General features: G+C 41.4%; 2 protein-coding genes across 5 annotated transcripts in view; one reads left to right on the forward strand and one right to left on the reverse strand.

The window, feature by feature from the left end:
* Window positions 1-532: 532 nt before the first annotated feature.
* LOC117425318 (protein RCC2 homolog) lies at window positions 533-9,738 on the reverse strand. The gene is made up of 13 exons (XM_034042161.3): window positions 9,151-9,738; window positions 7,007-7,215; window positions 6,575-6,668; window positions 6,262-6,405; window positions 5,159-5,290; window positions 4,924-5,012; window positions 4,713-4,827; window positions 4,167-4,333; window positions 3,755-3,935; window positions 3,479-3,584; window positions 3,263-3,335; window positions 2,903-2,980; window positions 533-2,523 (listed from the first exon to the last, which is right to left on the reverse strand). The coding sequence occupies exons 2-13, from the start codon at window positions 7,208-7,210 to the stop codon at window positions 2,419-2,421; spliced, it is 1,488 nt and encodes a 495-aa protein (XP_033898052.1). The 5' UTR covers window positions 7,211-7,215; window positions 9,151-9,738; the 3' UTR covers window positions 533-2,418.
* Window positions 9,739-10,556: 818 nt separating this feature from the next.
* LOC117425061 (rho guanine nucleotide exchange factor 10-like protein) overlaps window positions 10,557-23,570 on the forward strand; it is a 75,939-nt gene continuing 62,925 nt past the window's right edge. For 3 of the 4 annotated variants that reach the window (XM_058993307.1, XM_058993309.1, XM_034041718.3), the window contains exons 1-2: window positions 11,421-11,695; window positions 23,021-23,356. In XM_058993307.1, coding sequence (XP_058849290.1) covers window positions 23,026-23,356 — 331 coding nt within the window. In that variant the 5' untranslated portion in view covers window positions 11,421-11,695; window positions 23,021-23,025. Of the gene's footprint in view, window positions 10,637-11,420; window positions 11,696-23,020; window positions 23,357-23,570 lie in introns of those variants that run through there. The other variant, XM_058993308.1, reaches the window with a different exon arrangement.

A 23,570-nucleotide genomic window follows, 5' to 3' on the forward strand; every position in this document is an offset into this window, starting at 1 on the left:
AGTGTTCCACCTTGTCCTTACTTTCATGTTCTATGTATGTTGTTTTGGAGTAACCAGTTCATTAAAATAAACCATTGTCCATTAGGCAGCAGGCTGGGACACACTTGGTGTTGCAAGAGGAGCTAGGTAGGTGCTTTTCCACGTCTAACAATGGGGAAAATGTGACTAAAACACAGTGTTTTAAATTTACTGCTACACCTGGATACACTATGGGATTGTGACAATAAATAAGAAGTGGTTTAAATTCACGGCTACACCTAGACAGGTATAAGATGTGCAACATTTGGATCAGACTTCTCCTTTTATGCAGCAATAACAGAATGAATACAAAAATCATTTTGCTACCTGCAGCAGATCTGCTTTTCTCCCCTACTGAACAAATAAGACCTCAAAAAAGTAACTTACGTTAATCATTAATTTTGCACCTGCCTTGTATTTCAATAAGCAAGGTTTGACCAAAGGCTCGTCAAGTACATGTAAAATACAGTACATGTAAAATGTCCTGTTTAACAATACTCAGCACACGATAAGATATTGTAGTACATAAGCCTTTTATTAAACATTTCCAAGATTTATATATAAAAAAACAAGTGAAACAGGACCCATAGAACATGAACAGCTTTAAAAAATAAAAAAAAACACAAAAAGGTCACCCCATACAACAGGATTAAATTAATGGAAACAGACAGAATGTGTTTGGCAGGTATGTTTTTTTCTTTGTCTCCCACAACCAGTAATATATGTAATGCACCTAAAGGAAGAATAGTTTGGGTAGCAGCTCTAGCACTGTGACACGGCAGGTGCCAGGAATGTCTGGGCACTGAAGCTGGAAGAGACTGCATGTTAATACAGGGCAACAGGAGAAACCAACTTTGCAGCCACTGCAAAAGGCACCAGATTGCTGTAGGCAGAGTATTAAACCTGCAACTGATGGAAGCGTTTGGCAAAGTTATGGGAACAGGAATCTTAAAACTAGAAGTTGGCAGATAATAAAACTCAGCCAACTACACTGGGAGAGCTTAGCTCTGCTTGTGCTAATTAGCACTAAAACACAGAAAACCGCTTCCTTCCAATCTCAGTAGAATTGAGGAAGTAGACTGCAAGTTTAATGCTTCTGTCCTCAAAGTTGTGTATTAACCAGGATTCAGGAGCAGTGAAACAAGCAACTAAAGTCTGCGCTTGGGTTAGACAGAAGTTTGAGTCTATGTTTTAAACCACCAGTCAAAAGAGCAAGCATCTTTGTAGCAACCTTGTATTAGAAATCACATCAGGGATCTCCAGTACAAAGGTCAACATACAACTGAATACTAGATTTGAGTTTTTAATGACTTTCATATTCAGAACTTGTAGGTTTTTGTTACAAACAAGATCCGGTTGGAAGTAATAAGTTTGGGTTTGATATAAATAGGAGTTTAGATTTAGTTAATAGATTGTAATAAAGTACAACTCTGACCCTTGACCCCAAGGAACAGGAAGCATCCAATATTGAAGCACAGCAATTCCCCTTTCACAGACTAAGACTATTCTCTTGGTTTAGGGTCCCGTTAGACCTGAGGTTTAAATAGATTTTCTGTATACAAAGTTTACACAGTACAGTCAAGGTCTATGATCTGTGTTCAGAAACTTCTCCGGACTTCAAGACCTAGTCTCGTTCCAAAGAGAGGAGGTAATGCAAACTGAGCTTTTGCTTTGTTCTATAAACAGTTGTTGTTTTTTTTTTTTTTTTTTAATGGATTTTTGTTCAACAAAATGAAATACTAAAACTACCCAACAACATTTCTAATTTGTTCAATAATTTTCTCTTAAGGTTTGCTAGATCAGGCTTGGGATTTGTTTCCTCAGGTAAACCCCATGCTGGATCAGGTTCAATGAGATTCCAGCTGCAGAAGCACCAAGGGCTTCATTATAAGATCTGGGATCTCTTTTTCAATGAAAAAAATCATTTGAAGCTGAAAACACATTGAAATTTAAGACACAAAAGGTGATCACTGATTCTGACCATGAGGCAAAGAGGGCTACAATAAACGTGCCATGGAAATTCACCTGATTTATCTTTATTAAATACAAAATACCCCCCCCAAAAATAAACAAAATAAGTTGTGTCAACAGGTGTATTTTCTTTCCAACCCTTATCAGGGCAAGCTGTACAACACATGCCTTCAAGATCTGCGGATGAACAGGGTTTGTAAAGGAACAAAACACAGCCCATCTCTATGACAGCTTTTGCTTTTGGCTGCTGGGGTCCAATGGACCCTGCTTGCCCTGACAAGAGTTAAAGGGATGGGATATTCTAAATGTCCGATTGTTCCCCACTCCCTCCAGTGGTGTGTCGGAAGAGGCTGGGAGCCAGTGCATCTAGGAATGGAATCAGCTGCCTTTCGGAGGTTGAAGGTCAGAGCAGTGGAGCGCAGCGCCCAATCAGAGCATGCGGGGATTGTACTCTGGCAGCTTTTTCAGCCTCTCTTTGTCCTGGTCCGTCTCATTGCGTGCAATCACAAGAGAATGCGAGTAGCCCATTGCCACCTGGGACACAAACACAATGCAAGATAATTAATTACGCTCTCTCTTAACAGCGCGTTACCCTTTCAACACACACTGCAGCAATGTATTAGTAAAATCACAGAGTTCCATGTACTCCCTTCCCTGCGGTTTACTATCTTTTAGCCAAGTTCACTCTGCTGTTTAATGCCAAGAAACCAGGCATTGGCTGTGACTCTCCTATCCAACCGTTTAAACGATCACCAGATTAACAAAATAAAAGAATTGCCTGGCAGTCAACAGCACCAGTGAATTTAGCCAAGTTTTAATTGTTCTCCTGCAGCGGATTTGATCAGATTTGGTCCTTTGCCTTAAAGATTAACACAGACTCCTTCTCTGTCTCCTCCAGATCAGTAACACTTACCTGCTCAGCATAAATCCCATCCAGTGTCTTGATTTCCTGGGCTGTGGTGGACGACTTGGGCTTGTTATCCCCATAACCCTGGAAACAGCAAAAACACACAACATGCATGTTAAAGCGTTACCCGCGAGTCATCCACACACCGCCTGTCAGTTTTCTTGGGATTTCTGCTCCCTGTCGATTGCATATTTTATACATACTGCTTACGGTATGAAATGCAAAAACACTTGCGTGAAGTTCTGTCAAAACTTACTTCATTATAGTTTCAGCTTTCGATCGAGTGTTTGAAGTACTCATTTAACCAATGTACAAACTGTTTTTCATACATGTATATTTCAGCAAAGAAACACCAGACGATCTTACCAGCTCTCCAAAGGTGGGAGAAGGTCCCCAGCTGATTGAGCTCTCATCTGCAGCGATGATTATACTGCTCCTCCTGGAAGAGAAATGCCAAGCCGGTCACAGAGTTGTAGCCAAGATTCAGCCTACATTAGTCACACAAGAATCTGTGCCAAGGGATGCCTGTACCAACTATCACAGCTTCCATGGAAGCAAAAACAAAATCAGCCTTTTACTCACCCACAGGCCAGGCCCCGGATCTTCCAGCCACACAGGTCTTGCACAGCTTTGGGGTACATAGTTGATTCTCGGGATGTATTGGTCACACCCCAGAAAAACAGAGCCCCTGCAAAACACAAGTCATTCCATCAACGTCAGGCTTTGACCAGGAGTCACCTGGGAAGTGACAAGCATTCAGAAAATGTCCCATCTTCGAATAAATCAAGTCATGCGACACAAATACATCCACACTGCAATAAGTCAAGAGCTATCGCACGGTCCCTCCCCTCCTCTTACCTGTCTCGCTGACTGCAAAGGAGCACTGGTAGCCCCCGTGGACCTGCGCGGCGCCTCGGCCCGGGAAGTCGAAGAGCTTGACCAGACGTGGCACCATCTCGTCCTTCTGCTCTGCGTGCCCGAGTCGCCCATACCCTCCGAACCCCCAGGAGAACACTCGCTTCTGAGAGTCCAGGACCAGCTGAAGAGAGACAGACCAGGCACTCAGCAAATCGCAGCCACAAACTGGGTGGTTAGCTAGAGCACACTATTCAAAAAGTATATTATCTTCCGTCTACATTTTGAAAAATTAGGATTTGTGTCCCTCTTGTGGCTAGATTTGGTTAAGACAATTCAGTTACTGGGATTTGCTCAGAGATCTGAACTCCAGCCCCAGAGAATAGAGTTTCCCCGCTCTAGGAAGGTTCCTCACCGTGTGATTGGCTCCACAGGACACATCTCGCACCACCACGTTGGGCACTGGCAAGACCTGGCCATCCTTGGTCTTCTCAACAAAGATAGCCACCCTCCTAGCGATAAGCTCACAGTCAAACTCGATGCGCTGGGCACGGGCGATGAACTTCCCGTCAGAGTTGTGCCCTGCAGGTTAATGGAACAGCAGGTGAGCTCACAATATACACGATCACCCACAGGGGGCTCAAACTAAACCCAATTTCACAAGGCATACTGTGAAACCTGCTGCTGAAGGGACAGTTTAAAAAGGTTTTATCACTAGAGAGACTCAGAGACAGTGTGAAAAGTTCAGTGTACAATAAAACAGTCATCGTCTAATATATATAAAAACTTGGCCTGCGCTAGGATTGGCACCTTGCTAAATATTCATTTATTGCCCTAGCGAACACTGCGGTTATTTCCTTCCAGCGAAAACTACCCTCAAATTCTGCCAAAGCCGGCCACTTCAATATGACAATTATCCTGGCTCGTTTACTATGTGGTAGATGACCACCCTAGCGCTTACCTAGTTGTCCGTACTCCGGACACCCAAAGGAGTACAGGTTCCCTTTGCAATCAACAATCATGCTGAACTCTGCTCCGCATGCCACCTTCACGATGGGCTGCCCATTGTACTGGATCTGTAGGGAGAAAGGGGCGGCAAGAGGCAGACGGGTAAGAGACGATATATGGAGTGGAGAAGAAGAAATAGAAAACACAGATTGAAAAGCACTGACCTGCGCAGGAGTAGGAACCGCGTCTGTCTGGTTGCCGTGCCCAAGCTGGCCCAGTTTATTCTCCCCAAATGAGAACACACAGCCGGCCTCTGAACAAAAGAACAGCTGTGAGAATTCACACTCCTCCATAATGGACAGTAATCTACATCACTCACTCTAACGGAGCAGCACCTTTCAAAAACACAGCACTACAAAAAAACAAGTTAGCACAAATCCACTCAAGAGCACCCTCTACCTGTGAGAGCCATGGTGTGATTGCGCCCGCAGGCTGCTGCCACGATCACCTCGTCCTCCAGTGCTTCCACCAGTTTGGGCTCTTCCACGCGCTTGGTGTCTCCGTGGCCCAGCTGCCCCTTCTCATTTCGGCCTGAGGGAGAAACACAAACCTTAGCTCAGCATCTGTACTCACCTTTTCTGTAATTGCTCTTTTTTGAAATCATTCTCACCCATTTATCGTACTTACTATGTGTTCTTACTTGATTTTACTCATACAAGCAAACAGTTACTATAAGGTTTAACTACACTTAGTCAAATTCGCTCTTACTTATAAGTTACTGTATGTCTTATTTTGCTCTTACTTTAATTGATTTTATTGTACTTTCATATCTGCTGTTATCTGTAATGTAAATATTTTATAATGCAATAACTGGTAATGTGATATTTTATAATGCGATACTTTGTACTGTGATAACTTGTAACAACTGTAAGTCACCCTGGATAAGGGCATCTAAGAAATAAATAATAATAATAATAATAATAATAATAATAATAATAATAATAATAATCTGGGCTCCCAATACCAGTCATTACCACACATTCTATGAGTTCTAGTACAACACTTCAACAACCTCTCCAATAAGTATGCTGGATGGTCAGCATCAAGAAAAAGGGACCACCATGATCTACAGCCTACCTCCAGCTTGTAAAAATGTAAGTGCGACATACTCTCAATAACTTGTGCTAAAGAATGTCCTTACCAGGTTTCACCACAATTGGATAAGTGGTTTTCTAGATGCATGTAAAATCTCTACAGAAGTCTGACAGACGTACGTACAGGATATGCATAAACAAACTGATAGTATCTTCCATGAATCTTATATTCTAGTACTTCACTAACATCTCCTGATGAAGGCACGAGCCAAAACATGCGTCTCCTTGACTTGGTTTCTTATAAAATGTTATCTTCATTTCTCAGACCACCCCTGTATATTTAAAACAACATTTCGTTTTACGGAACCTTTTTCCTAACTTCAAAGCACTTTACTGTTCAGAAACACTTCAAACCAGAATGGCCAGATGTTGTGCTGTTGCTACCCAGTCCCTCCCCCCGGTACCTACCCCAGCTCCAGAGCTTGCCCTCTGTGGTGATGAGCAGGCTGTGTGCGGAGCAGGGACCCGACACCACAGTGCTCACCTGCACCTCGCTCAGGCAGCCGTAGCGGTGAGGGCCCCACAGGTTCTGACCCAGGTTCCGGTAGGCAGCTGTCAAAAACAGAGACAGTCAGCAGCTTTCTCCTTCCAGCAACAAATCTGGTTTTCAAAACTTCAATGTATTGGATTACAACTACAAATTAACACACAACCTAGTCTTCACATAAAGTCAAAGTCAAAGTACAGAAAAACATCTACGTTACTGTAGCCCGGACCCTACCTTGCTGTTTCGGTACTTCTTTACGGCCTATCAGGTCCCAGTTGGTGGCTCCAAAAATTAGAAGCTGGCCCTTGGCTTTGGATCGTTCAAGTTTCTGTAAAAAAAAAAAAAAAAAAAAAAGGACCTTGAATTAAGTCATTCAAGTAACCGTGCTTTTATGGCACGTGAAATACAAAAACCACCCAGTAATGGGTGCCCCATTTTTAATATAAAACAAATGTAACTCATCGCTAGATAAATGCAGTTTTTTTATGGTATTTAATTGAATAATTATATCGTTTGGGTATAAATATCCCTGGGAACGTGCACGATGTTAAACGCGAAGGACGGTCGCTTGAGGTCGCAACAAGTTCCTTTTCACTTAACCTCCTTTTTGTTCAGGAGTGCGTAACGCTGCTGTATAAATGTCAGGTGAAACAACGAATGCCTTACGATCTTTTCCTTGATGTCGTCTGGGACTGTGATGGGCTGGAGGCTGGATTTGCCGGACTGTTTGCCGGGTTTCTTGGCGTTTTCCTGCTCGAAATCGTCAAAGTCGTCCTCGCTGCTGAACTCCTTCTCTTTCTTCCTGCTGCCTCCTCTCTTCCTCTTCATCCCTCCGTTCCCAGAGACCTCGCTCACCTTCTTCCGTGGCATTGTGTCTGCAGAGCAGAAAGCAGAGGTAAAATAGTCAGGCATGGCCAGTAAAGACACTGGGGTTTGTGTTATTGATCTAAACAAGGATTGATCACAATACCACTGCCAAGAAGATTGTTAAATTAACCCTTCTTTAGGCACAATGAAAGCCAACATCTCTTTAGTTTTGATTTCTTTCTGCTTTGTGCTGCTGCTGCTTTGGAAAAAAACGGTTCTTAACTGAATTAAAGCAATCCACCATGATGAGTCACCTAAACAGCATTTAGGATGGCACATTAATGAGAGACTGACCCAAAGAACCTACCGATTAAAAACATGAAAATATCTTGCTGAATTCTGGTAGTTAAACTAAAACAGCACAAAGCCACCAGACTGCATGTGCACAATGGACAGCAGCACAGACTCCTATTGCACTTACACCCTGGTCTTCAGTTTGCAGGACGAATCTCTCGTGTGACTAAGCCCAAAGCAATGCTTTAAAATGGCTTAATTTGGCGACAGGAGTCCTACTAAAACTATAAAAGGGAGAGGGACAGGGAGGGAAGGAAGGGGGGGGGGGGGTACATTTTTACCCGCAAATCCATCAACCTTCTCTTAGCTTTGAGCAGCTGTAAAGGGAGATTTGTCTGAATGGGTCAAGTCTTGAGATTCATCAACCACACACCAGACTGCCAAACATGCTTTAAATATCAGCCATATGCAAAGTTTAAATGCAATAAAGCTGCCAGCTTTATAAAATGAACCTTGTTTTCCAGTAAACTCACTTATCTGAATTTCTCTTATCAGGAACTGATTCAATTTCTAGAAAGAACAGCCCTGTTTTGTATGAGTTAAAAAGTTCTGGGAAAGTTATAAAGACACTAGACCATTAACTGTACTGTGAATAACGAACTCAAAATTGCCTGAGACAAGATCTGCAGTATTAAATCTTTCCAGCAGCACCCCAAACTATCGACACAAAGTCGGGGAAGGTGGTACTTCACCCGAACAAAGCATGAGCCCCTAGGGTTATAGCGACAGAATGGGGGAGGCACTACCGTCTGCTATACGAACAGACACGGAGTCCATCTTAAACACACTTCCAAGCTGTGCGGTTTACCACGATTGTGCGTGCCAGTAAAGCACACTCCTTATAACATTAGCATCTCATCAACATAACCGATGGTTTGTCTGTAGTATTAATGAGGTACCATTATCTTTCTCTCCTAATTCCCGTATTGTAATATATACAGTATGAAAACAGCGTACGAAAAGCAATTTGTTTAAATGTTAGCATCCTGGATCACACATCCCTCAGGGATATTACGGCTGATTGGTAGGAAGGCGAACAAAAAGCCGGCGATGGCACAAAGAACTGAAAATACTGCTCGAAACCTTTTTAGTTTAAATTTAAATGCTGCAGGTTTTTAAATTACAAAGAGCACAAACACACACATTGTTGACAGCATATCATGATTTTAAACTTCACTTAGACACATAAAACCCGTTACTACATCAGATAACCAGCAGCACTTTACATACTAACAAATGGTTTTATAAAAAAAGTTCTTCCCCCCAATCAAGTTTCGTTTTACAGTTTTTAAAAAGTCTTCCTGCAAATATTTCGCAAAAATCAACGAAAACTGTATACTTTTTTGTACAGGCCTATAAACATGTCGAGTGCTAAGCAATGCAAGCAGGGTTAATACATTTCATATCGGATCAGACTCCAGGGCCGTTTCCTTTCCTTTGTCTATATGCTCAGCTGATATGCTACACAGTGTATCAAAACCAGACATTTCCAAAAAAGCATTTCACACATATAATATAGATATAATTTTACGGTTCACAAATATCAATAAATATAAAAAACGTTTGTATATAATAATCTTTTTAACAATTAACCGGTAAATAAAATAAATTAAGATAACCAAATCGAAATTAAATTCACAGATGCATACCTTAGGGTTTCAAGAATATAATACCGTAAAACTTTCTCCCTCCGAAAAGTTGAAGAAATAAACTTTGATGTTCGGCAGCGTGGCTGTTTTTATTCGGTTTAAATGTGCGCTGCTTCTTCCTGGTTTACTGTCCTAGCCGCCTGTCTTCCTCCTTTATTTTGAGTGATTTTGAACAAAAGAAACTGCAGCCTGTCTCATCAAACCACGTGGGTAAAGCCTTCATTGATTGCTAGAATAAAGTCAATTTTGCTATCGGTTAAACAATACGTACTGATAGAAAATGTATATGACAAAAAAAAATAAATGGTTCCTCTTAATAACGACCACACCGTGTCCACTACTCTAATAAAACTGACGGTTAATCAGTTAGCTTTTCTTCTCCAGCAAATTGTAAACGAGCGCTAAAGTGAAGATATCTGATTACGTCTAAAAGGTCAATACGTAACAAAAGCCCGCCCACTTTCCGTCTCTGTCTGTCTTTTTGTTAAAAATGTAAATATGAGCCGAGAAGAAACACACAAAATAGAAACACATGCGGGGGACCCGCGGGAAAAGAAAGACTTGAGAGACGAAAAAAGAGTGGAAAACAGCTCAATGAGTGAAAACAGCGCCCTCCTGTGAGAAGGAAGACTAAAGAAAAGTTGGGTAAACCTGCAGTTCTGTGCTGAGTGAGGCGCGACTAGTGCAAAAATTATTGGACCGCAGACTATAAGGGACTGGGAGGTTCTCAAATTCAGGGATTTACACGGAACGCCTCGAAGTTCTAAATATGAATCATCAGGTTACGGAACCTACATTTGTTCCAAGCGTAGTGAAGCTATCATATTTTATGCTTTAACATGCTTTAAACATGCATTCACTGTGTTTCAATGTTTTTTATTATGGTAAACTTTAGTTAGGTGATGCTAAAAAGAAAATAAATTAACCCGTGTACTTTCAAAGAAAGGCGCTGTAGTATATTAGGCACATTTTCTTCTATCACATCTGACTGGCTGATGGCTGTATCTGGAAACCAGTAATCAGGTTTTGATGTAACGACTTTAGCCATCAGCAATTGTAACGAGATGCTTTTGAATATTGTGCCTCCATTGCCTCATCTCACCAGCAGGTGTCAGCATTACACTCTATAAATTAGACGGCACTATCTATTAACGCCTACAAATAGACATCGCACATCAGTGGTGCCTCACAAACTCTGTCCTCTATTGTCTTGGCAGCTGGTACAATATATAGCTCGCTAGCAACCTACTGAGCCAAGTGTTTGGTGCTAGAGCCCCAAATTCTCCAGCCTATCAGCCTTTCTGCCCATCTTACCCGGACTGACATTACTGGCCCATGATATGCAAAGCATCATACCACCTTAAAGCTGCAGCCACAATACATTCATTGTAATGGTCAGAAACATCTGTGAGATGGAGGGGGGAAGCCAGGCAGGCAGATTACTTTTAAGGTGGACTGAAGACAATTGGAATCAAGGGATCATACTGTAAGTTGTACACATTTAATATACCAATAAACCAATAGAAACAGCAATAATATAATGTCTCTTGAACCAGTGTGACCAGCTGAACCAATAGACTACCTGCTCTGACTAGAACAGACCTGGCTATCGCTAGAAATGAAATGGTGGTGTTACTGAAATTTCTTAATAGAGTGTTATTTTCTTGGCAATATGATTATTCATACAAAGTATCACTGAATTAGTTCTGCTGTAAATTGAATCAAAGACGCACAGTCTTGCTGTGTCGATTACAGTCTCGAAGCGATGGATTCAATTGATTGTTTGTTTATTCAGCTCTTGTTTATTGTATAATTGTGTTTGCTTGTGACTGAGTCAACATCACTGGGCTCTGATGAGCAGTTCCAGCAGAGCTCTCCAAATGACTGTCCACACCAGGCCTGGTTTCTGTTCACAGGAAAGTGCAGCCTGTTCAATCCAAACATTTTTCCCATCCTCATTTCCTTTCAGATTTGACCCAGATCTTTGAATTCTGTTCTTTGATAGTGGTGGGGGTGGTTTGTTAATGTGCATTTCCTAATGATAGCCATCCACTGCCCCAGCCAGAGTCTGTCCCAAGGCTCTCAGTCCTGTGGAGTTCCTCCTTTCTCTCCCATTCTCTCTTTCCCTCTCTCTCTCTCCTCCCTGCACTTTGCATCTGATTGGTGCAAAAGAGATCCAGAGCCTTGTGATTGGCTAAGAGCTTTTGTGGTTGCGAGGGTGGGAGGGTGAGCTAGAGAGCGAGGGAGAGGGAGAGGGAGAGAGAGTGAGAGAGAGGAGGTTCCTAGATTCAGCAGCTTGCACAGAATACTACAACAGTTCTTCTTGTGGGAACGCACACACACACAGACACAGGATTTATTTGCTGCTTTCTCCGCATCTTGGAAGAGGGGGTAGGGTCACCAAGCTGGGATTGTACTGCAAAGCAATGGGGGCAGATCGAGAGAGCCCGGCTGCTTAGGACCTAGGAGGACAAGGGGATTCCTGAGATTAAAAGCAAAGGAGCTGCTGTTACTAGCTGGTAGCAATCCTATTGAGGAGGAGGAGGTGAGTAAGTGTCCATTCTTTGCCTCTCTGTGCAACAAAGGCTGGGGTGCCTGTAGGGGAATGAACAGTGGGGCGCTACTTGTTCATTGTGGGGCAACATGAGCGCTTGTGCAGTGGGAATGGAGGCTAGTTGCCTCAGAGCTCCATAACCAGAGCTTTATATAATGATTTTAAGATGAATTCCCCTGGTGACGACCTCCAAATTTATTGTCAGCCAGACATGCAGTACATCAGCTGAAAAACAAGCCCAACTAGTGGGAATGCTGGCTTTGAGGGAGGCTTTTATATACACCTTTTTGGAGACTGATCTTTGATTCTGCTGTTTGCTGTCAACTATACTATCCTCTATAGTTAGTGCAGCAAGCAGTCCAAGCAAAAGAGAAGTGTCATTTAGTGGCATTAGATTCATTAAAATAAGGAGGGCGAGGCCTGGCAGTGCAACACAGACAACAGTCCGAATCGAGCACAAATAGACAACTTTAGAGCTTTCAGCTGTGGCAAAAACAATTTCAATATTAACTCAGAAACACATGGATCTGAAAGTAGCAGGTTGAAAATGAGGCTTCAGACTGTTAGGATTTTGATTCCTCTGTTTCCATGGCAAAAGGACAATATTTGCTCCCAGACTGGCCTCCATTTTCCCCAGGACCTCACTTTTGTCACTTTGGCCTTTTTTTGTCCCACATCTTAGAATTTGGGCTGACCTGTAAAATCCTTTCATGACCTCCTACCAGGTTTTATTCTCCCCTTCCCAAACTACACAGCAGATGGGACGAGGCAACCCTCTGTAGAAGATTCTTTACTATTCTTTAAAAAACGGTAACGTCTAGAAAAGACTTTATTAAAACAGCCTTACATTTATTTGTTTTAGATTATCAAAAACTTAATGTGGGACAAATATTTTGATGAACCAGAACTAAAGTTCTTCCAATGAAAGATTTTGTCCCAGATCCCCTTTATACATATGAGAGTGTAGTTGGTATAGTTCTTTTATTTCTTAGGAATATGTGAGCTTCACATTGTCTGAAAGAGATCCTTTCTAACTCTTGCAGAGATGTAAAAGTATTACTCAGCCTGAAGCACTTTAACTGCAGCTTTTGCCTCACATGCATGCATATCTGAGCTGAGCACAGGTGCTGTCAAGACATGACAGGGTTCTGAGAGAACTCTTCAGAACTGATATCTATCAGGTGTGTCAGGACCCCCCAACTGTCTCACTGTTTGAGAGCCACAATCAGGGCAAGGGTTTTGAATTAACTTTATAAAACTTTATAAAACTTAAGAAAAGTAAGACAGACCATTCAGCTAAAGCCATGACAGGCATAAAGCAATTAGACCAAGAGTATTTTTCACTTTTAATCGTTTTATAATACCAGTCCTAGTCCTGCAAAAAGCTGTTTATAGTGGCTATTGAATGTATTTGCACTGTTTATCTGTATTTACTATGTTGAAATCTGCAAGTAAAGACTTCAGGAACTCAGAAATGTATGGAATCTACAGAATCCCTTTCTGGTTCCCAAATTCTCTTTTCATAATTCCCTCCATTGGTTTAGTTTTGGGACAGGGGGTCAGTTTCATTGAGATTCCAGCATAATAACGCGGGCTTCTGTGACGAGTCCTCTTAAATACAATGAGATCAGTGTGCGTGACAGTGAGGCGTCGGTGGTGCAGGGGTGCAACTGTGTGTCAGAGCAGTGGAATGTACTGTAAGTGAAGTGGATGTGTGACACTGCTGTTGTGTGTCTGGGTAGCGCTAAGTATGGTGTAATGGGGTGTGTGTTTGTGAGGTAGTGCTAACCTGTGTTTGTTTTTTCTTGTGTCAAGTGGATCTTTTGATTCTGTTGGTAGTTCATCTGTAACTTTAAACACCAAATCGTATTACAGTAATACTAAACACTTTATTTGCCACAAATAAAAACTAAAATACTATGTCCAGATATTATAGTTTGAACGTACCGGTACATCCTGTCATATATTATTACTTATTATGTACCTCAGAGCAAAACTACCAAATTTGCTGAATATTTACACCAAGATCCAGAGTGCCGTACATATGACACTCCCAGAGCCGAACAGCACGCATGTATACATATCAGTGCGCCATTCCGATTTCTGACAGTACAATATGATTATGTATAATATCGCATTTACTTAGAATGCTAAGAACATTGTGGATACCCAGTTCTGTGAGAAAGCGAGCCGAGTGCCTGATAGAGGCTACATCATACTGAATCCGGACTCAGGTAGTCTAGGTGTGTGATGGTACAGTATGTGTGCTGGCTGTTACACTGTATTTGCTGTATCCAGGGGGCGGAGCCAGGCATTTAAATGTGTTGCAATGATTTGGCTGCATTTCCACAGTGATTGGACTAATTCTTAGGGATTTCTTCACGGGGCTGGGAAGACAGGCCTATGGAAGCGTTGGCATAGTCCTCTGCAGCATTATGACATTGGCTGGATTTTTGAGGTTTCCTAGGAAACAGTCTTCAAAATCCAGGGTAATCCATTGCATAATGCAGCGATCAGTTCTTGTACTATAGGTATAGAAGTTCCATGTATCAAAGCCCTCTAAGTAGCAGTATTTATGACAAAAGTTATTACACAGATACGTTGTTCTGTACCCAGAAAGTGTGCAATTTAGCAAGACATTTCCATTGACTGTGCATTCTATATATGTAATATACCTTGCCCCTGTCTCATTGCAGTAGGAGTCAGCCCCAGATTGGCCTGTTCTGTTGAGAACAATCCCTGTGCTGTTTCTGCTGTGCAATTCACAAGCTGCTTTCTGCTATTGTCTATTGACATGGCCTAGCCCTTTCTCCTGAGAACCAACAGCAGGGCTGTAAATTATTAATGTGCCCTGATCTCTGTGCAGTGGGTGAGGGTTAGGGTTATGAACCTGCTGTGGGTTAATTGGGGGGGAAAGTGCTATGTGAGACTGGGCTCCCCAGTACAAAAATACCACTGGGATACTAATATATTCTAATACCAGCGTATTACCCTGAAGAAACCATAGGAGAATAATTACCAGGTCCACAGCATTACCAATACTTGCCACGCAATGGGTTTGCAATGTATTCCACAGTGGTCCTGATACAGAAGCACATAGTATGGTACTGATATGGTACCTTGAACTGCAGTGGATGAGCAGTCTGTATTGTGTCATACCACTGTGATTCATTTCTGAGCTGCCACCCTCCATTAAAACACAGCCGTGCCTATACTGGGATAACAGTGCAGAAGCAAGCCTGAATCTGCAGCACACACCAATAAGGAATTTCACAAGCGCAGTCAGCAGCCATCATTACCTCAGAGAGCTGCCAAAACACAGCTGATGAGCCCCTGAGTCAGGAATGAGAGTCTTGAACCTACGTGCAAACTCAAAACCAACCAGTGTCAATTTCACATCGACTTATTTAAGGTTTCGTGTCATTTCAAATCCTTTCTGTTAAAGATATACCTGACCTGTCTTTTAGTTTCTGTAATTCTGTTCACCGTGAGGAGGGTAATAGTACTAAGGATAGCTAGCAGATGGTGGGGGTAACCTATTGGTCTTTGCAGGAAACAATATGCTTCTGAATTGATGGAAACCTAAAGCCATTGGTTAAATGTACCTTATTACGATACTTAATTGTTTTGGATTTGGGTATTTCAGTTTGGAGTTTATTTCAATGTAATTTATTGTATTTATTATTAATAATACTTTTAGACAAGGTCATCCTTAACAAAGTATTGGTGAACTAAAGTTAACACGGTAACTTACAGGCAGGGCTACGTTTCTGCTTTTTGTATTGAAAAGTACTGTCTGAAACCGGTAATAGTTGTTTCTTTGATTTTAATACAAATAAAGAGAAAATATACTATAGGGGGCATAAAAGTATTTGGGGTTGGGCTGGTATTTCCAATAGTGGTTAATAGGCTCTGCTAAAATGTAGGACCTCTTTAGTGTTAGGTATTGGATGTCATTTGTACTTAATAATCAGCAGGTTAATGGACCAGTCTTTTACCACTGGAGGCACGGGTTCAAATCAGGTCAGAAGGGAAATCGAGGCCAACAGTCTGTGTCACAAAGCTGCCACACAATGCAGGACAAAGTATTAACCTTCACAATACATTTAAATACAAATAAAAATAAAATAACGAAAAGGCTGTAGCTCTGTTTTTTTGGGTGTACACCAAGGTTGGCACAGCACTCAGAGGCTTATTCTAATTATTGCTACACGCCTGGATGAGTTTTATAAAACGTACTTGAATATGGTTGGCTTTGGATTTATCTACAGGGCTGTTCAATGCTGGGAAGTTGGTATCCAAGTTGCAGCCCAGAGATAATAACACTAAAGGAAAACGCTACACCTTCAGGTGTATCCACACAGAAACTTAACATTACTCATACACCTGTAAGCTTTGGGTTGCTGTTTTGCCTCCATTCATAAGATTAGGTCAAGGAAATGTTTTAACAGAAGATATATTCAGGGAGCATCCTGCACATGTGTTATGATTTTGCTTAAAGAGAGCGCCCTCAGGCAAGAATTATCAGTGTATGTACAGCTGTGTGTTTCAGTGTATGCACAGGAGCCGTGTGTTCACATGGGTTCAGCTTGTCTCTAGATAGACTCCTGGAGTCATGGCTGTGCCTGAGCCTTGAGACAAATCTATAGTCTCATTCACCTTGCTACCGATAGACAGTCTTTTACCATGAAAGAGGTTTCTTAAGGGTGCTGAATGAACCCAGATTTCAATATATTTCTTGGTGGCTGTAAAGGTGTAATCTACCTCTGCTTGACAGATCCACAATCAGTCTTGAAATACCAGATGGGAGAATTTCTGCTTATTAACTGACTGGGCTACAGATGATACAAGCTAAGGGACAGGGAAGCAGTGTGGTCTAGTGTTCAGAGCTGAGGGACAGGGAAGCAGTGTGGTCTAGTGTTCAGAGCTGAGGGACAGGGAAGCAGTGTGGTCTAGTGTTCAGAGCTGAGGGACAGGGAAGCAGTGTGGTCTAGTGATTAGAGCTGACGGACAGGGAAGCAGTGTGGTCTAGTGTTCAGAGCTGAGGGACAGGGAAGAATTGTGGTCTAGTGATTAGAGCTGAGGGACAGGGGCCAACAAATAATGACCAACAAATCAGCGCAAACTGACAGTATTACCGTGTTCTGGTAGTTGGTGTCCACTCTTTTATCTTTAAGTATGAGAGATCTGTGCACTAGGTCAGGACAGATCAGTTCAGGTCAGAGTAATGTGTTCCAGTTCCTTAAGGAGGTCCTTCTTCACTGACTTCCTTACTATCTTCATGGCTTAGTGTCCCTGTGAGTGGATGAGACTGACTAATCCCTCTGGTTCTGAGGGAGTGTGTGGTCTTGTTGTGCATCTGAACTCCTGACATTGACACAAATGAAGGTACTAGCTGCAACATTTGTCTACTTGGCTTAAAGGTTTATTCAACCTATACCCAGCTCAGATGCGACACAGCTGGATTTTATGAGAGCTTTAACAACACCAGGGAAGCCATCCATCTCATTGTTAGGGGCAATCCCTGGATAACTATGCTGGTGCTGTTAAATGTTCTAATTCAGCCATGGCTTATCTCTGCAGGGTATGAGTTGATCAGATCAACCCCTTAGTTTCTTACAGCTATACAGAGGATTGAATGTTTGAAGCTATGGATGAACCGTAAACATCTCATTGCCTTTTCATCTTTTTTGATCAGGGGTAAGCATTAAAGGCTATCGAAGGCCTTAAGACCTATTAGCCTTTCATTATGCTGACGATTCATGGTTTGTTTTACTTGTTTCTTTTAGTTTAGCAGATTAACTTTACTCCTGAAAATGACCAGCAAAGATCTGGACTACATCTGTTAGCTATCTCTTCTTTAAAGGCTGAGAAAAGATTAAGGTTTTTGGATGACATAAATCCTCTGAAAACTGGAGTAAACGTTTGTGGTAAAACTTTGTTTTCTCTCATCGGTGTTCTTCCATGGTGATGTCACCCCTCCCAGCAGGACAGTGAAGGAGCCAATCCAACGCTGGAATTTTCTGGATAGGAAGTGATTTTGCAACAGCTGAAATACAAAGCAGATGTGTTGCATGTGGAGAAGAGGGTTAAATTCCAAGATGTGGGAGTGAGGGCTTGTGTTTTTCTGGAGAAATGTTTTATCATCAATACAAATGAAAACAGTGAAATACGAGGGGTCAGTTGAGACAGTCTGCAGCTAATGATGGTGACAGTCGTTCATTGGAATGAGTTGAACATTGAAGGAGGAAGAGGGGGAGTAAGAGCTAACACACTCCAGTAAACTGATCCGATCCAGGGACAGTAAACCTTGAACAGGGTTTCTCTGGTTATTGTCTGAGTAGCAATCCTCCATGCCTTCGGAGCTTACATTCTACAAATCCTACCTGTTATGCACTTACATTCGATGTAAGGTCTCAAATGTGCAGTTTTGAAAGACAAACATGTTGTAGCAAACATGTATTTTCACTTTAAAACATGCTATCTGGTTCTGTATTACAGTAGGTTAAAGAGATATCTGTTCGCAAGCCTGGTTTGGAGGTAGTCTTGCACTTCCTTAGTCATTTCACCTGGAAAGTGAAATTGCCAACCTGTCGCTTAAAGACACTGCGGAGCTGACATGAACTTGGATATGATACAGACTTTTCGGTTTGCTTGCCTTATGCCACATTTCCGTCAAACCAGCTTGCTCCAGTATCAAACTGGGGCTGCAGCCGGTTCTATCCACAGTATACAATCTACAATCCAATCTGCAACCGGACAATACACAAAAGTCAAAGATCACCTGTAAGGTTTTGTATAATTACTTTGTAGAAATAATTTCACCAACATGAAACATTTCCATGACTATAAAATATTCACAGACTTCATGTTAAAATTTAAAACCCACCTCTAGCATGGACAGAAGGCTCCGATCGCAGAGCAGTTTGATCCATTCCTGGTTTTATTATGAGTTTAATAAGACAGACCTGTGCTTGTTACCTACACACTATGGCACAACAAGCTTGTATTAACACCTGGAATGGGTGAAACTGCTATGCAATAGGAGTCTTATTTCCATCCCTGCAGTGCGAATTGCACAGAGCATCTTAACTGGGGCTGAGAGAGAGTCCCAACTGAAATCAATTTGATCTCGATATGATGCTGATAGAAATGAACAAGTCTAATATTCTAAATAAACCAGTGTGATATTCAGGAATATACTGTTGGTAAAGTTGCCTACATAACAGTCACTAGAACAGTTTCATTCTTTATTTCATTTTATCCAGTTACAGCTCTGAGAATCGTGTCTGGAAGAGAGTAGCTGAATTGCACTTTAAAAACAGTTTAAATCTCTTGTAGCTGTGATGTACTCCACTCTGCTGTGTTTCTATATTGTTTATATTTGTATTAGTCTACCCTGTTCTGAAGCGATGTGTGTTTGACTGGGCAGTGTGTGTGTGGTGTCTGTGCGCAGTTCACAGTCTCCCAGCAGTCAAATTCTTTGAAGCTCAGGCCTGTCACCGGGCAGGCTTCACTTACTAGGCCAGATTGGCTCCAAACAGACAAAAATCTGGGAAAACAAACAAGCGTGAGGAATTACGTAAAACACCTTGCTTCTGGATGACAGATTATTGCTAAGTGGATAGAAGGCTGCTTAGCAACTAAAGCTTTCTAAAAAGTATGCATGAAATACCTTGGTATGAGTATGAACTATCCCTGTTAAAGTAATGTAACCTTCTTCTTTAGATTTACTGTGCATATCATTTTCTGTTTCAGACATCACATCTTGGTGGCTTTTTGAGACTCAAGAAGTTAAAAGTTCAGGAGCTTTTCTTTAGTTCTAGTTGCTTACCATAGATACATGTAACATAGACTAGATCTGCCAAAGTGCCTTAGAAGTAAGAGCCAGCGCCATTTAGTGACCTGCCACTTTGCAAACAAGTTTCCTTCAGTTTTGCTGGCAATAAGCTGAGCATTAGTTGATGCTGTTGCTTACTAATATCAAGACACTTTATATGTAGCCTGTATTATATATGTCTATGGCATGGGCTAGACCTGGAGAACAGCTTCTGAACTCAAAGCACCTTAACACAGACTTTAAAAAACCCCACAATATTTGCAATCATAAAAACACAAAGAAATGTATTTTGACACTCCTAACTCTTTACAGCATCATGAACTGGGCAAGCTCCTTCTGCCTCCAAGCCAAGGCAGACAGTGTCAGGCAGTGATCAAGCTCCACACAGAGACACATAGCAATCAATGGAACCTGAAAAAAATCCAATGTTGTTGTCAATTTACAAAATAAGCACAATAATACTGAAATTAAATATAAATGACTGGAAAACTTCCACACTCCCGCAGTGTATCAATTCCACACTTTACGTTGCTTTCAAATCCTTTTAATGCATTGTCCCTTAAAGACTATCACCTCAGCACAGTGCTTTCTGTTTGCACCTTTCTCATTTTTTGTAGAAACCTTAAAACTCAAACTGCTGGCACAATAGATCTCACAGGCTCCACTGCCATATTAGGAAAAGCCAATGCAAAACTGAAATAGCACTTCCGATAAACTCTATTTTCCAAAATAGAAAACGGATGAGGTCCAAGTTTTTCTAGCATGCAGAAGAACCACTTTAATATCCTTCCTTGGAGAGCGTACCCTAGTTACAATATTTAACAAGGTACTGTAGACTTTATAATGGAACTAAACCTTACTAGGACCCCATCTAATGTTAGCTTTTGGAACTCCCTTCCAATATCCAATCTTTACCTAACAAAGACGGGACTCATTTCATGCTTTATTATTTTTAGTAAAAAAATGGTTGCAATGGATGATAATGAATCGCTGTCACAGCATTAACAATGCAAAGAAGCTTATTCTCCGAAACAGTTTAATAGCAGACCAAAGGAAGTGCTGTTCACCACCGCTGTCGGAGTGTGGATTCCAGGTCTAAACACAGAACAAATTACAGGCTTATAAAGCAACCCTTCAGTCTGGATAAACAGCTCCCTTTAAACCATAACCACTTCAGCCCAGAACACGCCCTGACACAACACAGGCTCTAGGACTAGAATCTGAGAGCTGAAACATGTCCACTTTTACAAAGAGATACAGTACAGCAGAATTGAGCAGCACTAGCACTGTAAATGATTCAATCAAACCCTGCAAGACATCCAACAAACAACACAGTTGACATTAATCTATATAAAGTATATATTTGAATGTATCATTTTAGTACAATAAGATTTACAATACTGCATGTAGACCTACCTAAGGTGCACAATGGCCATTGAACTGAACTGTAGAGATGTGGGTATACAGCTATGTCAATTTCATGACAAAGCAGCTCTCCTCTGGTCCCAAAGGGACTTTTCAGGCATTTACTGAGTGAAACCCATGGGTTATTTATCAATCTGGATGTTTTTTTTCAGTTTGTGGATATCAATACAGATTAATGACTTTCATATATGATAACATACATACAGTTTCACAATTATTGCTTTCACAGTCCTTAGCTTTACTGTATCACAGAAACTGTTTCACAAACCTTGATGTTTGTAGATTTCTTTCCACTGCATTTTCAGACCCAAATGCTTTCTGTAATATACGATAATGTTTCATATGCTGCAACGCTTTACCCAACAAGCATGCATGTTAAACCAGAAATGTAGAATTCCTGTCTGTCGTGTATTAGATTAGTGTTGAAACATGAGGGGCAATGACACTGGCTACAGTTAGACTGACTGGGGCAAGCAAGTGAACGCACCCCCACCCTGAACACCCTGCCTTTTAATCCTGTTCCTCTCTCAAGACTGACAGCAGATCTGAAATTCTTGTACAGCTATGGCCAAACGTTTTGCATCATCCTATAAATGAACTAATATTGCTTCATAAAGGCGAATGAAACCTGCTGAATAATATTACATCAACAAATTGAGCATTCTGCTTTGTAATTTTCCATATAACAAAAAAACTGGTAAATTGGAAAAATTAAACATTTTGAAATCTAACATGAAATACTGTACTACTATTTTTGGCTTCCAGTAGACTTTCGTGATATAATTTTGTAGTTTCTTTAGTTGCATGATGTTAAATAAAAAAAATCGAAATTATGTTCATATAGATTTGTTTCCATCCTAAAATTCTAGGTGATGCAAAACCTTTGGCCATAGCAGTTGACTGAGTGTTTAGTTATTGTGCTTGAAATGTAGGAATGCAGGGGAGGAGAACTGAAACAGCTTGGAGTTGTCATGAAGCAACAGGGATTGCCTTCCTTGAATCATCTGAACTGAAAGCTGTGATCATTGATGGTAAAGCTCCTGATTAAGCCACCCTGGGCTCCTGCATAACATGACACCCAATCCAGCTCTTCAGCTTACTTCAGGAGGAGTCAAGCGCGGAATGTGACAGGGCAGGTGCAGCTGCCTCACTGTCCCGTGAGGAAATGAAATGCTCTAATGTCACCTGCAAATCAGCAGGTCTTCTAATTAAAGATGAACTTCCTCATTAAATACAAACACACCTCTTGAAATGTTTAGTACGTGTAATAAAGTGAAACATGTGACTGCGGATACCTACCTGCTCTGTTGCAAGCCCGGTAATGTGAGTTTGGCAGGATCTAAAACCCTCTAGTGCAATACAAGGGGCTGTGAATAAGATTAGTGTTTCCTTGCAAACAAACGTTTTTCAAAATATAGAAATTGCACATGAGCAATAAAAAGGTAACTTTGTTGCTTTGCTTAACAACTCACCTGTCAATGTTACAAAGCTGGATTTAAACAACCAACAATATGCATGATATACAGCAGGGGAGGCAGCAGGGGAGGCAACAGGGTTGACAGTTCAAATGTTTCCATATATCTGGAAAAGCACAGATCCAGTTATGATGAATCTTGGTATTAACATTATTTAGAATAAGTTACAGGGAGTATCAGATTGGGGAGATACCTATATCTGTACATCTGTCTGTCTGTATGTCACATTTCCTTACCTAATGACATCTAGGTCTTAAATACCACTTGCCCAATTTTCATTAAACTATTTATTGCCAGTTCTTATTCCACACTATTTTGTACATACTGTTGGTATCCATCAAGTTCATTAACTTTTTCGTCCATTGATACAGATAGCTGACATGCTTTTCTTGTGGCATTAACAAAGAGTTTTCTCCTTAGTTTGTATAGGATCAGACGAGCCCTCCAGCTTATAATACATATAGATGTACAGGTATGCATGGTTCTAATCACCAGCTAAAGTATGTGTGCCTGTTGACAGCCCTGTGCAATGAACCTGCCAGCCAAAGTGTTGACAGTGATTTGTTTCCCTCACAGCCACCATGGCGACAGAACCCTCAGAGGACAGGAAGAAGCTGGAGGAGGAAGAGGAGGAGGAAGATCAAGGGGAGGAGTTTGATTTTGAGGACAGTGCCAATGAGGATGACAAAATGGACAGTCCCACGAAAAAAGACAATGAGCAGACTGTCCATGGTACACAGGAGACCCTGAAGCTGAACTCAGACCCCAACCCTCAGACAGACCTGCAAACCTCTCCCACCGAACAAGCACAAAAGCCTTCCAGAACGAAACAACCAGAATCTGACACGCCCCCTGCTGGTCAGGAGGACCTCGCAGCACCTTCAATCTCCTCTGCACAACCTGCCGGCCCAGGTAAGGAAGCACTGAAATGCAGTATATTACTATTTACTTTTGAGAGGTCAATGAGAGTGTGAGAATGAGAAAATGTATATTTATAGAGATGTAACTCTTCTGTAATCTTTTATATTATCAGCTATTGCAGCCACTAGCTGGTCATTGTTGATACTATCCTATATTTTGAAATCTGTTTAATTTTCTATTAAACTCACTCTTTTTGCAATCTGTT

The sequence above is a fragment of the Acipenser ruthenus genome, chromosome 20 (assembly GCF_902713425.1).
Source record: "Acipenser ruthenus chromosome 20, fAciRut3.2 maternal haplotype, whole genome shotgun sequence".
Taxonomy (NCBI): Eukaryota; Metazoa; Chordata; class Actinopteri; order Acipenseriformes; family Acipenseridae; genus Acipenser; species Acipenser ruthenus.

Bases quoted from the DNA above. Each gene is read 5' to 3' on its own strand.
- LOC117425318 (XM_034042161.3), bottom strand. From the start codon at position 7,210: ATGCCACGGAAGAAGGTGAGCGAGGTCTCTGGGAACGGAGGGATGAAG. The intron at 4,334-4,712 runs GTAAGCGCTAGG...ATTAACCTGCAG, and splicing joins TCCGGAGTACGGACAACTAG to GGCACAACTCTGACGGGAAG. The intron at 2,524-2,902 runs GTAAGTGTTACT...TTTGTGTCCCAG, and splicing joins ATGGGATTTATGCTGAGCAG to GTGGCAATGGGCTACTCGCA.